Raw genomic sequence first — 14,570 nt, 5'->3', positions numbered from 1 at the left:
AAAATAAGTGATGTTGCTCAACACAAGATTAAAAACTAGATTTCATGAGAACTCCAAACATTCTCAATCATTTTCACATCACCACATATGCTATCTCCTACTAGTAAAGCCCAGCACTACTGCTGCTCCAGCAGCCCCTGAAGGTAACAGGCACTAGCATCTGTACAAAACAGAAGGATGCAGGTGTAAAGCACTTTTAAAATCTGATGGTGTGGAGGCTTGTACTGGAGACAGACTTGAATGCCAACTATGCCTAAAAGAAGGCACAGACCATCACACTCTTCTCTAAGGAGCTGATCAGATTTCAGTGAACTAATTTCAAGCAAAAAGAATTAAGCAATACTTTCACAGCAACAACCAAGCTTTTTGTAGTCAGGTCTCCAGCCACAGAGACACAAAATTTCTCAGGGAAACTCTTTCAAGCCAAATTAATTCCAGCCTACACAATCACCAACTACATACATACTGAGAGAGAGAGAATACAACACAAAATGTCAGCTGCTCTGTTGTATCCTACATTGCTTCTCTTCACTTTTAAATCTCTGTCTGCCCCCCAAAAGCATTCACTCACCCATACAATTCACAAATATGTATATCATTCTGAAATCAGTGTTAGCAAGAGTGACTGATCTCATCTGTGTCACTGGTCTTTCCTCTCATAATAATAACAATTTCCAACACTCCCATTTTTAACATCCAGGAGACTGTGGGGCTTGAGTCTATGTGCTAATAAAAATTATATTTATTATTCATCAACAAGCAATGCCAAGTAGGAAGCAATGAAAAAAAAAAAAATAAAGGTTAATGCATAGTGAACTTCACCTTCAGATGTCTGTTTTCCATGCGTATAGAAACAACATGCATATACATTGGAGCAAAGTCTAAAATAATAATAAAAAGAAAAAAGCCACAGCTATCTTTCTATAAGAATAAATATAAAAATAAAGTAGGTAGTTTATTTGTAAGGTGGCCAAAGTATTCAAACAGGAGAGAATAATAGTGAGAACCCTGACAGAACTAAGCATAAGGATTTCACGTACTTTTATCTAGGAGTCAGACTGTAACTAAGTGACCCTCTATTAAACATATGACATTTTGTAATGCAGCTTCAAGGTGACATACTTAGGTTTTGATTTGATGTACAAACTCAAATACTCCAGAATTTTCAAGATCGCTCTAAAGAATGTTCCAAAATTAGTAAGATTGTATCTTTTGATTGAGGAAAAACATTGCCTTTGATCAAATACATTTTTTATTATATGGAAACTTACAAAATAACATTTTTCAACACTTTTCCCTATACTGTTATTACTAATTTCAATCTAGGCATTGGTATTAACTTATTGTTATTATATATATATATATATATTGTTACTTATGTTTACTTATTGTTACTTATTATTATGACACCAAATTGGCTGGAAGCGTGGATCTGCCTGGGGGTAGCGACGCCCTACAGAGGGATCTGGACAGGCTGGAGAGCTGGGCTGGAGCCAATGGGATGAGTTTCAACAAGGCCAAATGCCGGGTCCTGCACTTCGGCCACAACAACCCCAGGCGACGCTACAGGCTTGGGGCGGTGTGGCTGGAGGACTGCGTAGAGGAAATGGACCTGGGGGTATTGATTGATGCTCGGCTGAACATGAGCCGACAGTGTGCCCAGGTGGCCAAGAAGGCCAATGGCATCCTGGCTTGCATCAGAAACAGCGTTGCAAGCAGGAGCAGAGAGGTGATTGTTCCCCTATATTCAGCACTCGTCAGGCCGCACCTCGAGTACTGTGTCCAGTTTTGGGCCCCTCACTGCAAGAAAGATATTGAGGCCCTGGAGCGTGTTCAAAGAAGGGCAACGAAGCTGGTGAGGGGTCTGGAGCACAGGCCATATGAGGAGAGGCTGAAGGAGCTGGGAATGTTCAGCCTGGAGAAGAGGAGGCTCAGGGGAGACCTTATTGCTCTCTATAACTTCCTGAAGGGAGGTTGTAGTGAGCTGGGGGTCGGCCTCTTCTCTCGTGTCATTAGTGATAGGACCAGGGGGAATGGTTTCAAGCTACGCCAGGGGAAATTCAGGCTGGACATGAGGAAGTATTACTTTTCAGAAAGGGTGGTCAGGCACTGGAATGGACTGCCCAGGGAGGTGGTGGAATCACCGACCCTGGGGGTGTTCAAGGAAAGACTGGATGTTGCGTTGAGGGACATGGTTTAGTAGGAGCTATTGGGAATAGGTGAACGGTTGGACTGGGTGATCTTTTAGGTCTTTTCCAACCTTAGTGATTCTATGATTCTATGATTCTATTATCCAGGCAACAGTTTCAATAACATTAGCTAACAGAAGTCAGAAGTTGATCTCGCTAATTATTAAATGTTCACTTGGAAGGGTAGTACATAAGACCACAGCCAAATTTTTGGAGTTCCCTTGTTGTGACGGTTTACATAAGAAAGGATAATAACTTTTAAAGCAGCTTCTTTTGTTGTTTTTCGTTATTAACTGCTACAGCTGCATATTTTGTAAGATATTCCAGTTTTAAGTCATGTTAACACCAGTCTGATTAAAAACAAAACAGACTGGAATACACTCCAACCTAATTCACTTCTTTATCAAGGCTGGTGGAATTGAGGAAGCAGGGTTTGACATCTATTTTTGTTTCACATAGAGAATCAAGTTCTTTATACCCTCTTTCTGCCTCACACACTCATACATCTCATTTGACGAAAGCACAGAAAACAAACAAACAAACATAAAACCAGTTCCCTCATCCTTTAAAATCCTCATTATGATTTCATCTCAAATGCATCAATCAAAAGTAAAATGTAATAACACAGGAATTACTGTTCACTGAAAATAGGCATCTTTAAAAAGAAAAAAAAAAAACAAAAACACAAGAATTCTTCCACACTGGCTTCCTTATTGTCAGCACTGTGTAACTCCAGTATATCCAGCAGTGTAAATTTTCATATTTCACAAGGCAAGAGGTGAGAATGAGCGCCTCAATGAAAACTATTGCTAAAGAATGTGCAATGCTATTAGGAGACATCAGTCCACACTACTCAAATCTACAACAAACCAAATAACATCAGAATTATTCCGTTGCTGTAGGTGACATTTAATAGGGTAAGTCACTGAACCAAATTTGGGGCCTCCTGCAGATGCTGGTGAACAACACGATGCAAGGAGATGAACATCAATCTTACCGAGCAGACCAATTTCAAATATGTCACTATATTCTGTATGTCAGTATTTTTATTTAATTTCATTTCAGTAATAATGTGCTTCAACAGAAGTGGCTGTAGTTATTTTTCTATGTGACATCAGGATTCACTGGCAATTTCACATGAATTTCTTCACGGGTAAACATTTGAAATAATGAATAAATTCAAGGTACTGCAAAGAGGCTCTCCATCATATTCTCCACTGTTGCTGCAAAGTTTTTTCTTTGCTTTTTAAAGTAGCATATCTACAATAAAATGTTGTCAGAAAGCACTGAAGTGCAGTCAAGAAAACTTCCTATCTTAAAGCCATACAAACTACTGATATTTTCAGTTTAAATCAACAAGTTAAATACAGAGAAATGTACATAATGCCTTTGTTCTACAGCATTTACAATTCTTCCCTGACAAATTTGTATATACATAGAGAACTGTATTCTTGGCCCACTCCAAAAGTAACACTTCCAAAAACAGCACATCTGTTAACATGAAAATGCTTACAATGAGAAGTAATACTTTTTCCACGCATATCAGCATTCTCACAAGAACAGAACATTCAGGCTGTACTTATTAAGCCACAGACACATGTATACCTACCCTGCATTGTTACTGACTGCTGTAATACCCTTTACTCCAGTCTTCAGTAAACCCCCAATGAGATTTTCAGGAATCCCACACAGTCCAAAACCTATGCCAAATGAAAGAAAATTGAAAACGAAGCAAGTGTTTGCAAAAACAGCTTAAACTGAAGTGAGAATGTGCGCTGGTTGATTAAAAACTATTTTCTGAACATAAAAAAAATCACATTAGCTGATTAAAAAAAAAAAAAGAACACTTCTGGAAAGAGCTGCACCCCAGTATTGAAACCTCCCAGTCAGCTAGATGCTTCCAGTCTGGATGAAAGCAGTTTACCATCAGATGTCTGCTCATTTGCAAGTGGCCTTTGAAGCAGAGCTCCAAGATCGTGTCTCTCCTGATGCAGGTCTTAACTGCTCACTGTGCCTTTACACTCATTAGCCCTCCTATTTCTGCGCAACTAACCTTCAAATCTTCACTGCACAGAACAATTTCAAACAGAAGGAGCAAAGATTTCTCCCATACAGTGTAACCTATAATTAGGTGATAAAAATCTGGGAACTTAACTAAGTTCCTGTAAACTAGAAGCAAGACAATCCAGATCTCCACCCAGGCTGAGGTACCTTATACCCCGACTCATTATGCAAAAACCTCATATGGCTAAAATGAAAGAAAATGGTACATTTGATATGTCCTAGGCCAGGCTCTGATGCTATGATTATTAGCATTTTGTTTGCAACTGGATCTCAGATTTTCATTTATTCCCATAAACAGCAACAAAAAAAAGCCCAAAACCCTCTTCCTATTTGTAATTCTGCATTACTACAACGATGTTTCCCATGTTTTAAACATTACGTTCATTACTCTTCTCCAGCACTAAAAATCAGTTATATCAAGCTAAATAAAGAGATAGTCTTTGGGTAGCTTAAACAAGAAATTGTGAAAATTCAAAAGCTCTAGTCACATTGAAAGCTGATGTGACACAATTCCTTAACTCTTCTGGAAATATGACACATTCAGAATAATGTAGATAAGTAGTGCTTTCACTTCCCACAGCCATAAACAGCTTAGGTGATTTGTTCAAGGTCACAGAGAGCCAGTGAAAAGGCAGGTACAGATAGAGAACACTACCATAATCATAGCCTAATCAAAATTCATTTCTTCTGTTTGAAATAATGATGCTAATCCAAAAGACTGAGTTTACTTTCAGTGTTCAAACTGACCCAATTAAAGTCTAATGCTTTATTACCGACAAAAAACATTTAAGGTTCTTCTTTTCCCTCACCTAAGAAATGGGGATATGCTTACTGATAAGGTCTGCCCCTCGATTAGCAGAGCTGGAAATTATTTGTTTAAAGTACCCAAACAAGTATACACATTATCAAATTAGTTAACATTAGAAGAATCAAAACAAATGTATCTCATCTATAGAACAAGAGCTCGTGCTCATAAAGAATTGAAGTATTTACCACCAACAAGTATAGTTGCCCCATTGGGTATATCTTTTACAGCTTCAACAGGATCAGTATAAAATTTGGTGTTGCGATGACAGCTGGTAGAAAAATAGCATCCAAAAGCCTGGAACAATAGTAAAAGAAGTGAATGAATAAAAAGAAATATATACCAGTTCTGTAATTATAACCATGCCCCTGGCTAACTAATCCTGCATCAAGTGGACAATATCCAAAGAGATTTAAAATTCTGGAATTTTATCCACAACTGCTGAAAAAGTTTTACTTACTGTAAGCACATTCACAAATTACAGAATCACAGGGGTTGAAAGCGATCTCAAGAGGTTATTGAGTCCAACTCCTGGCTAAACCAGGCTCCTTACAATAGGTCACACAGGTAGGCATCCAAATGGGTCTTGAAAATTACCATAAAAGGAGACTCCACAACCTCCCTGGCAACCCATTCCAGTGTTCCGTTGCCCTTACAATAAAGACATTCTTCAGCACGTTAGTATGGAACTTCCAGTGTAGAAGTTTTAGGCCATTACTCAGTGTTCCATCTTTATGCTCCTACACATGAGTTACAGCAACTAAAAGACTGCTCTCATTCATATATTACTACTGTAGATTCAAAGGTACACAACTCACTGAGTATACGAGACGCACAAGTAGAGAGCCAACATCAATACAAATTCAGAACAGAGAGGCCAAAGAACAACTACAGAGCAGAACAGCACTGTAGTAACCAGATGTCCTTTGATGACATGATCCTTCCCCAGCCTCCTAATGCAGTCTCAAGTTGTCTTAATGATAGAGAACAACCTAGAATCACGGAGACTGATACAAATACATGAAAAAGGGAGGGTACCTGTGAAGTGTGTACTTTGTGGCACAGCTGCTATACCGAAATCATCACAATTTCTCTACTGTATTCTTAGATTGCAGTGATCCTAAATCCTTTCTTTCTCTTTTCTTTTTTTTTTTTTTTTCTTTTATTATTTTCCACTATTATCATCATGGATAAATACTGCACAGAGCCAGTGCATCAGTAGCAATTGATTAAGTCACCACAATCTCAAAAAATTGAGAGTATTTGGAAGTTAGTATACTAGCTATTGGTGTTTCCTCTCCTACTTTTACAGTGTAAGTGAGAAAACTTAGAGAAAGAAGAAAGAGCAAGTAAATATCAAACAAGTTAATCTACATACAATTTAAAACACAATTTAAGGCATAATTCTTCTCTACAGAGTTGTCTTAAGATTCATTTACAACCAGGGTAGTAATTTTTGGCTCAGTTTCAAGATTACACAAACTGCTTCCCTCATAAAATTAAGGCTAGAAGGGTTTAGACTGCATATTAAGAAGAACGAATGCTTATTTCCTTCCCATTGGGAACATTAATAGTCACTTTGATGAACTCAGAAAAATATTTCTAAGTGGGAACTGCAGTACTGAGAAAGAGACTCTTCTCTGCTGTACCACAGCTATTTCTTTCAGAAATATTTTTTCAGAACTGCAGTCAGACTGGAAAGCACACACCTCCTGGCCCCATTTGGCAAGAGCATGACAAAAGAAGCAGGGCTAGCAGCACCAGGTATTTCAGCACAACAAGTCTGCAGGCAGGCACAGAATGGCAGATGAACGGAGCAAGCGGGCGGAAGGGAGGCTGGGTACTGCTGCATAACCATGCTCAACTCATATGGATAAGAACGTTCTTAAGCAACCACGTGGTAAATCTTCATAACAGCAGAGAACAAAGGAACAGCACATGTATCCAGCATGCTAACAGGCTGTGTGTCTCCAGTGAGAACTCCCACGCTACTACACTAAGTATGTTTTTCTCAGCCCCTTCCTCATTCTCTGTACCACTGGCAACAGTCTGCGACTGCGCTGGAGGAGGAAGCTGAAGCCTCTGTACAGGGCTGCAACTCTGGTAGCCCAGCTTCCCAAGATGCATAGTAGAGTTTTGGTTTAACTCAGCAGGCAGCGCACTATCCTTTGTAGTGGAATGGTGGAGAGAACTGGGGTAAGCAAAGTAAAACCAATGGGTTGAGACAGATAGTTTAATAGATCAGGAAGTAGGGGAGGGAGGAATAATAAAAAAGAATACCTAAGGTGAGTGATGCACAACACAAGTGTTCACCAATGCTTAGCCAGTCTCTGAGCATCAGAAGCTCCCAGCCAACCCCCCAGCTCTATTGTTCAGCATAACACCACATAAAGTGGCACATCACTTCGGCCAGTTTGGGTCAGCTGTCCTGGTTCTGTCCCCTCCCAGCCCCTGGCTGACAGGGCAGCATGATAAGCTGAAACATCTTTGGCTCTGTAAAAACACCACTCAAAAAGTACTAACACATAGCGTGAGAATACAGTTGATCACACCCCGAAGTCCAACACAGCCATGTCAGCCAGACACTATGGAAAACTCTACCCAAGCCAAAATGAGGACAACTGGGAATAGAGGAGTCAACCAGAATGGTCAACTGACTGGAAAGAAGCTTTGCAGAAAACAGCAAGACAGGGAGAAAGAAAAAGGCAAAATTCACAGAAAAGCAGAAGCATAATTTAGCATAATGAAGACTAAAATGATGATCATTTGCTTATGAAGACATGATGTGAGGCAACTACGAGCACTCGAAAGCAAACAAATTTGTTTTTCCATTCAGTTTTTCAACTGAAGCACTAAGAAAAGCCATGAGTACAGCCACCTGGGGAAGAAATTAATTAGCTCTGGCTCTACATAGGCTGGAAAGCACCAGAGCGGCGAGGTTTGGCGCAACCTTCTTCCCGGACAGCGGGGCGAGCCGCTAGGCAGCGCAGGGCCGCGGTCCGACACCTGCGCCTGGCAGCGCAGCTCCGCACTTGCAGCGCGTGCGGAGCGCCGCCCGGGCAGGGAGCGCCGGTACGCAAAGCCTCGTCCTGCGGCCGGATAGCAAGAGAACCGAACCCGCAGCCCGGCCCACGGTCACCGCCCCGCATCTCGCTACCAGTGCTGCTGCCCGTCCGGCTCCCTAGGGCCGGAAGCGTCCTATTAATGGCGAAAATATATATAATTAAAAACCAGTGAAAAGCATCCCTTCGCTAACGCGCACGGGCGAGACCGCCCCTGGAGGCGTTGGCGGCAGGGCGGTCCCCGGCCTCTCGCCTCGCCGCGGGGATCCCGCCAAGGTCACGGCAGCCCCGCCACGGGACGAGACCGCTTCGTCGCGCTTTACCTCGGCGCCCCGCGCCCGCGCGGCGGGAAGGAGGATGCGGCGGCCGAGAGGCGACAGCAGGAATTTGTACGCCGCCATCTTCGGATGCACGACTCCCGGAGAAGGAGCGGAGGGGCTGCGGGCAGAGGCGAGCAGGAGGTGGCGGCCGTCCAGCGGCAGGCGGAAGATCCAAGCACGCTGAGGACGGCGGCTCGGGGTCACGTGTGCCGAAGGAGGGTGAGGGGCTCGGCACCGACGCCCACTGACGTCGGCTGCGCCCGAGGCGGGGCTGGCGGAGGGGCGGTGGCGCGGCGGGGGGCCGCGGCCTGCGGGAGCCGGGGGCGGGCGACCGGACGCGGCGAGCGATCCTATCGGCGGCGAGTGCCCGCTCGGGAGGCCGGGGCAGCCCCCGGCATTGGGGCGTCCCCTAAGGTCGGCCCTCGGCGGCAGCGAGCAGCGTCACGGCCCTGCCCGGTGTCCCCGAGCCCGCGCCCCGCACGCTGAAGAAAGAACACGGCTAGCAGTTCGGCTCTTAAAAACGCTCTGACTGATGGCAAACGTGCATCGATCGACGTGGAGTACTAATTAACGTTACAGATCATCAGTGGTGATGTGTGTGTTCTCTGCTTTACTGGTGGTGCCCTACTGTATAGCAAGACAACTCCCTCCGACAAATGTATCCTTGTTAAGTTTTCTTTCAGGATTTCAGATGTGTGCTAAGTTTATTCACAGATCCGTCTTTTCTTGCACATCCAGTGAAGATCTAACCACCTAACATTCTGTCCTGTCAACTCCTGATCAACAATTGAGACCACGAGCATTGAACTTAGAGATGTGGGCTTTCAATGGTTAAGTTCCAGACTCAGAGCCCTCAAGGTTAGCCAGTCCCAGGCAGCACGTGGGCTCTCCCAGGCAGCTAGATGGTGCCTTTGGGTGGAAAATGTTACTGGAATAGATGTATACTTGTTTAAGCAGTCACATGATGTGAACGTTTTAGTGCCAGCGCTCCTGTATCTGCTGGCAGGAAAATTCAGGGCATGCCTTCACCATTATTTACACCTTCTATAAATACCCCTAAGTGAACAGTTCATATAATAAGCTGTCAAATGGAACAAAGATTCACAGGAAAATGCAAGAAGCACTATAAATGCAGGAAAAGAGAAAACCCCCCAGAGTAGACATTGCATTAAGTTACATTCCCTGCATTGCTGTTCTCATCTGCAGCACAACTAACCAGCCTTGCTGTATTCAGCTTTTGTCAGGTTAATTTACAACAAAGAAGCCAAGCTCCTGAGAATGCTTCTGGTCTCCCTCAGAATTGTTTGTGCACATCCATCTCATTTGGTCAGTGCTGGTCCATCCTTGCAGCAATGCCAATACAGCTACAATTCAGCTAACACACAAACCTCACAGGCAGCAGTGAAGTACCCCTGTTTGGCTCTATGTCAGTGATGTTGGCAAACAGGCAAACTGTTCTATTTGTCTGTACATAAGGAAAAACCAGAACTGAGATGAACAACTTCATTTCTAAACAAATTTTGTAACATTTACTTATAGCTGACCTAGATAATAAGAAAAAATGACAAGATCCTGTGCAATACTATTCCAAAACTTTAAGATTCTCTCAGAGCATTTACAGGACATGTATTTACCTAGAGGAAGACAGAAGGGCTACCACTTGCATGAATGACTGAACACCTCAGTTAACCACGTGAACATAAATGTTCAACTTATTCACAAAGTTCAAGTGAAAGGAAGTTACTACAAAGAAAAAAACATTCTTAGCAAAGAAAAATGGGTATTTTCAGATTTAGTGAAAACTAACATTAAAAATCAGCATGGAGTTGGCAAATGAAAGTTCATACATAATGTAAATACCAAGGGCAAAATTCAACTGGAAAACAAAAAAGCCACATTCTAGTGATTTACAAAAATTAAAGCAAGCGTCAGAATCACAGCATCAAGATTTCTGAAGAAAAAATTATTGATCAGTTTGAGCAGTCCTGCCAACTGACTTTGGTAACAATTTCTCTTGAGGGGTGAAAGCCTAGGATATAAAAATGGACATTAGAGTATGAAGGGATCCTGAAGCTACATAATAAATAAATAAATAAATAAATAAATAAATAAATAAAAAGAATCAACAGCTGTTTCGCAAGAGCAGTTATTTATCCCTGAATAACTTCTACAGCAGCTCATGGAAAGCTAATAAATATTTTTATTAAATTGAGAAACAAACAACAAACAAACAAAAAAACACCCATGATCTGTTGGCTTTGTTTGTTTCATACTACTCCATTTACTCCATTTTCCATTATAACACTCATAGTTTAGGCAAGATGCCATACTTTCTGATACAGAACAGTAGAGTGTCTACATCATGCATCATGTCATAGGATCACAGAATATCTCAATTTGGAAGGGACTCACAAAGATCGAGTCCAACTCCCAACCCCACACAAGACCATCCAAAATCCAAACCCTACGACTAGCAGCACTATCCAAATGCTCCTTGAACTACAGCAGCTTGGGGCCATGACCACTGCCCAGGGGAGTCTGTTCCAGTGCCCAAACACACTGTGGTGAAGAATATTTTCTCAATCCCCGACTGGACCCTCCTCTGACACAGCTCCATGCTGCAATGTTGGGTAATCTTAAAAACAGAAAGCTTCAAACTTTCTGACTACTGTAGATACTAGACTCCATTCAAAACAAGGGTATTTATAAAGTTATACAATACTTCAATTAGGAAATTTTTAATTTTAAAAAAAAGATCACAAAAGTAATTTATTCAACATGATCCTTGGCACCTCTATTCATGTTATAATAACACATATTTAGTAACTGTTATCCATACTGTCTGGATTAGTTAAGTGTAATAACCTTCAGCTGTGACAGACAGCATACCTACTAGCTCTGGAAAAGAGAAAAGTGATTTATCTTTCCTTTACTGGAGGAATGAGAAGGAAGAAAAAAAAAAAGCCCGTTCAGCAGATATTTGCAGACATCATCTGTGGAGGTGATGTACGTTAGTAAATTGGAAGCTGGTTTAAATTCTAATTCAGTAAATGTTACTAATCTCTTACTCTTTCTTTTTGTCAGGATTTCTTTTGCAAGAATGAGGTTATTTTACAATCTACCCTTGTTGAAGGTTAAACATAAACATAACACAAGGGGCTGCAGAAAGAAACTGGAAACAGGAATCCTGAGCATCTGTCACACTGCATGTCAGTTCATGTTGGTTAGCATTGCTGTAACAGGCTTTTCTAGATTCTGCAATGTAACATTACACGGGGTATGTTCAAACAAACCTCATCAGCAAACACAACTTACTTTAAAGCAGGCTCCGGGCAGTCTTTAAAAAACTACTAGTGAAGAAATCTTTGTCCTTGTATTTGAAATGTAACTGACAGAAAGAAATACAAAACATTAACGTGGTAACGAAGAGCCACTTCTGCAGAAATTGCATGCAGTAAACAAATTATACATCCCATAACTCACTGCACAATGAGACTATAAGACAGATATTGGAGCTGGAAATGAAGAAAAGCATGAGCCTTGTCTACCAGTTTCAAGGAGGAAATGAGTTACAGGTGAAACTTGGACTTTGCCATCCATTTCATGGGTGTGGTGCTTAGATCTTGGTAACAAGAATCTGGCATGCAGATCCACACATGCAATACAAATCCATGTATTTGATCATCCACTTTGTAGGGAGACAGTTCCCTGCACTGGGAAAATTGGGTGCCAATCAATTCTTATCTGAATTGCTTTGCTCAATTCAGCTGCTGGAGAAAAAACTGTCTTGAGTTCAGAACTTCCTTCTGCAGTGGCCAGTCCATCAAAACTGGGTCAGTATTCTCAACTGGAAGCAGGATCTGAAGCCTACATGTACATTAGGAAAACGCAACAGTCATTTTGTTTCACATTTCATTTCTCAGTTTCAATCAAATGAACAGAAGAATTACTTACGCAGCTAAGATTTCACATAATCACATAATCACAGAATTGTAGGGGTTGGAAGGGACCTCCAGAGATCATTAAGTCCAACCCCCCTGCCAAAGCAGGTTCCCTATAGATTCCCTATAGATTCCCTATCCCATAAGATACAGGACAAAATCTGATTTTTTTATTATATTCGTTACAAGGTGATTTAAAAAGAAATATTAATTTATCCAATTTTTAGAAGTACTGGTTAGTCTCAGAATTTGAAGATTTCCTTTAGCTCTCTTGATTTTGGTAAAACACAACATTTTTATCTGGCTCTACAAATGCGCACATTTGTGCTAGATGGCTGTTAAGCCTACATCGCAACTGAGTTCCCTGCATTAATGAACATACATCTTTTTATTGTGAAGCTCTTGGACCTTTTGTTCACAATTTCACCAGCTCCAAACAGCTCTTCAGAGATCCAGAATTTTTTTTTTTTTTTTCCAGGGGCCAGTTTGAAAACATATTCTAACAGTTCACAGGAAGTCACCACTCTGTTTTGGGAGCTTTGTGCAGCTTTAGCAAATACAGTCATTTGCGATCATCAGTTCCATGAAACATGCCCAGTTAAATCCCAGAATAGATTGAGCACTGTAGAGATGCCCTGTTACATCCCACTGAACTCTCAAACAGAGCACGCAGTTTGACATTTATATTCCTCCAGATACCATGGACATCCTCACTTAAAACTAGCAGGCCTCAATTAGGAACTACATCTGCAGCAAATTTAGTACAGAGATATTTAAGTAACCACAGTTACCTCATGGACTGCACTGAAACTAATTACTAATGGCGAAAATGTCTCAGATTCTCATATTCCCAAATTCCCAGATTCCCTAAACTGCCAACTAATTTGCTCAACTCTCAGCTATTATACTGCCACACAGATTAATACAAAATTCCCTTAGTAGAATTAATTTACTTTGATCCAAGGAAATTAAGAACAAAAAACTCTGTATGATGTAAAAAAAACCTTACTACAAGTTAGGTGAAAGTTCTCTAAGGTAAGTTACACATTACAGTCTCAAGAACTTACTGTTTCAAACCGGGGGAAAATTGTCTAGGTTGCCATGCAGATTATAGCCACCCATATCAGCTTGGTACTCAGTCAGCATACAAAAAAAAAAAAAAAAAGGCAGTATTCAGCCAGATAAACAATCCAACTTCATGCACCAAACCATTCTGCAACTCTGAAATTAATGCAATTAAGTTCTAGGAACGTGCAGGTAAGGTCTTTTTCTGATCAAATGACATTATTTCTGTCTTAGGTAAAAGTCAATTATGAAATAATATACTAAATTACAAACACAGTAATCTGTAACATTTGGAGACTGAGGTGATGTTTACTGTAAGCAAGTTCTCCCAAACCAACACTTACAGGAACCCATAAATTACATGTGCCAGGCAAAAGAGTGACAAAGCTGTTCACAGTACACAAAGTTCTTTGACCATTAACCATAAAATAGAAAAATCCAGGTTTCCTCGCCTGTTGCCAATAAACGGCTTCACTGCATTATAGATTATTGTACGCTTTACATTTGCTGTTTAAAAGGTACTTAAACTCTCTAGCAGCATCGCTATGTCAGGCTCTAATATACCCTGTTTCCAGGAAGATGATTTTAGAAAAATCATAGAATCACAGAATCATAGAATCACAAGGTTGGAAAGGACCTACAAGATCATCTAGTCCAACCACCCTCCCATTATCATTGCTACCACAAGCACTAAACCATATCACGCAGCACGTCATCCAGACGCCTCTTGAACACTGCCAGGGATGGTGACTCCACCACCTCCCTGGGCAGCCATTCCAGTGCCTGACCACTCTGAGAGAAAAAGATCTTCCTCATGTCTAACCTAAACTTCCTCTGGTACAACCTGTGGCCATTTCCCCGGGTCCTGTTTGTTGCCTGGGAGAAGAGGCCAAACCCCTCCTCATCACAGCCTCCCTTCAGGAAGTTGTAGAGTGCAATGAGGTCTCCCCTGAGCCTCCTCCAGACTGAACAATCCCAGCTTCCTCGGCCGCTCCTCATAAGAGTTCAGCTTCATTGCCCTTCTCTGGACACGTTCCAGGGCCTCAACATCTTTCCTGCAGTGAGGGGCCCAAAACTGAACACAGTACTCGAGGTGCAGCCTCACCAGTGCTGGGTAGAGGGGG

At 41.6% G+C, this 14,570-nt stretch overlaps 1 protein-coding gene across 1 annotated transcript in view; it reads right to left on the bottom strand.

Moving 5' to 3' along the window:
- OXCT1 (3-oxoacid CoA-transferase 1) overlaps positions 1 to 8,521 on the bottom strand; it is a gene marked incomplete at both ends in the record, with an annotated part of 86,322 nt that extends 77,801 nt beyond the window's left edge. Inside the window, 3 exons of the mRNA XM_079548108.1 lie at positions 3,799 to 3,889; positions 5,247 to 5,355; positions 8,444 to 8,521. Coding sequence (XP_079404234.1) covers positions 3,799 to 3,889; positions 5,247 to 5,355; positions 8,444 to 8,521 — 278 coding nt within the window. The remainder of the gene's footprint in view (positions 1 to 3,798; positions 3,890 to 5,246; positions 5,356 to 8,443) is intronic.
- Between the last annotated feature and the right edge of the window lie 6,049 nt (positions 8,522 to 14,570).

This window comes from Tetrao urogallus, assembly GCF_951394365.1.
Source record: "Tetrao urogallus genome assembly, chromosome: Z".
In the NCBI taxonomy this organism is placed as follows: Eukaryota; Metazoa; Chordata; class Aves; order Galliformes; family Phasianidae; genus Tetrao; species Tetrao urogallus.
Note: the sequence above shows the minus strand (reverse complement) of the source record. Positions and strands in the feature narration are given on the sequence as shown.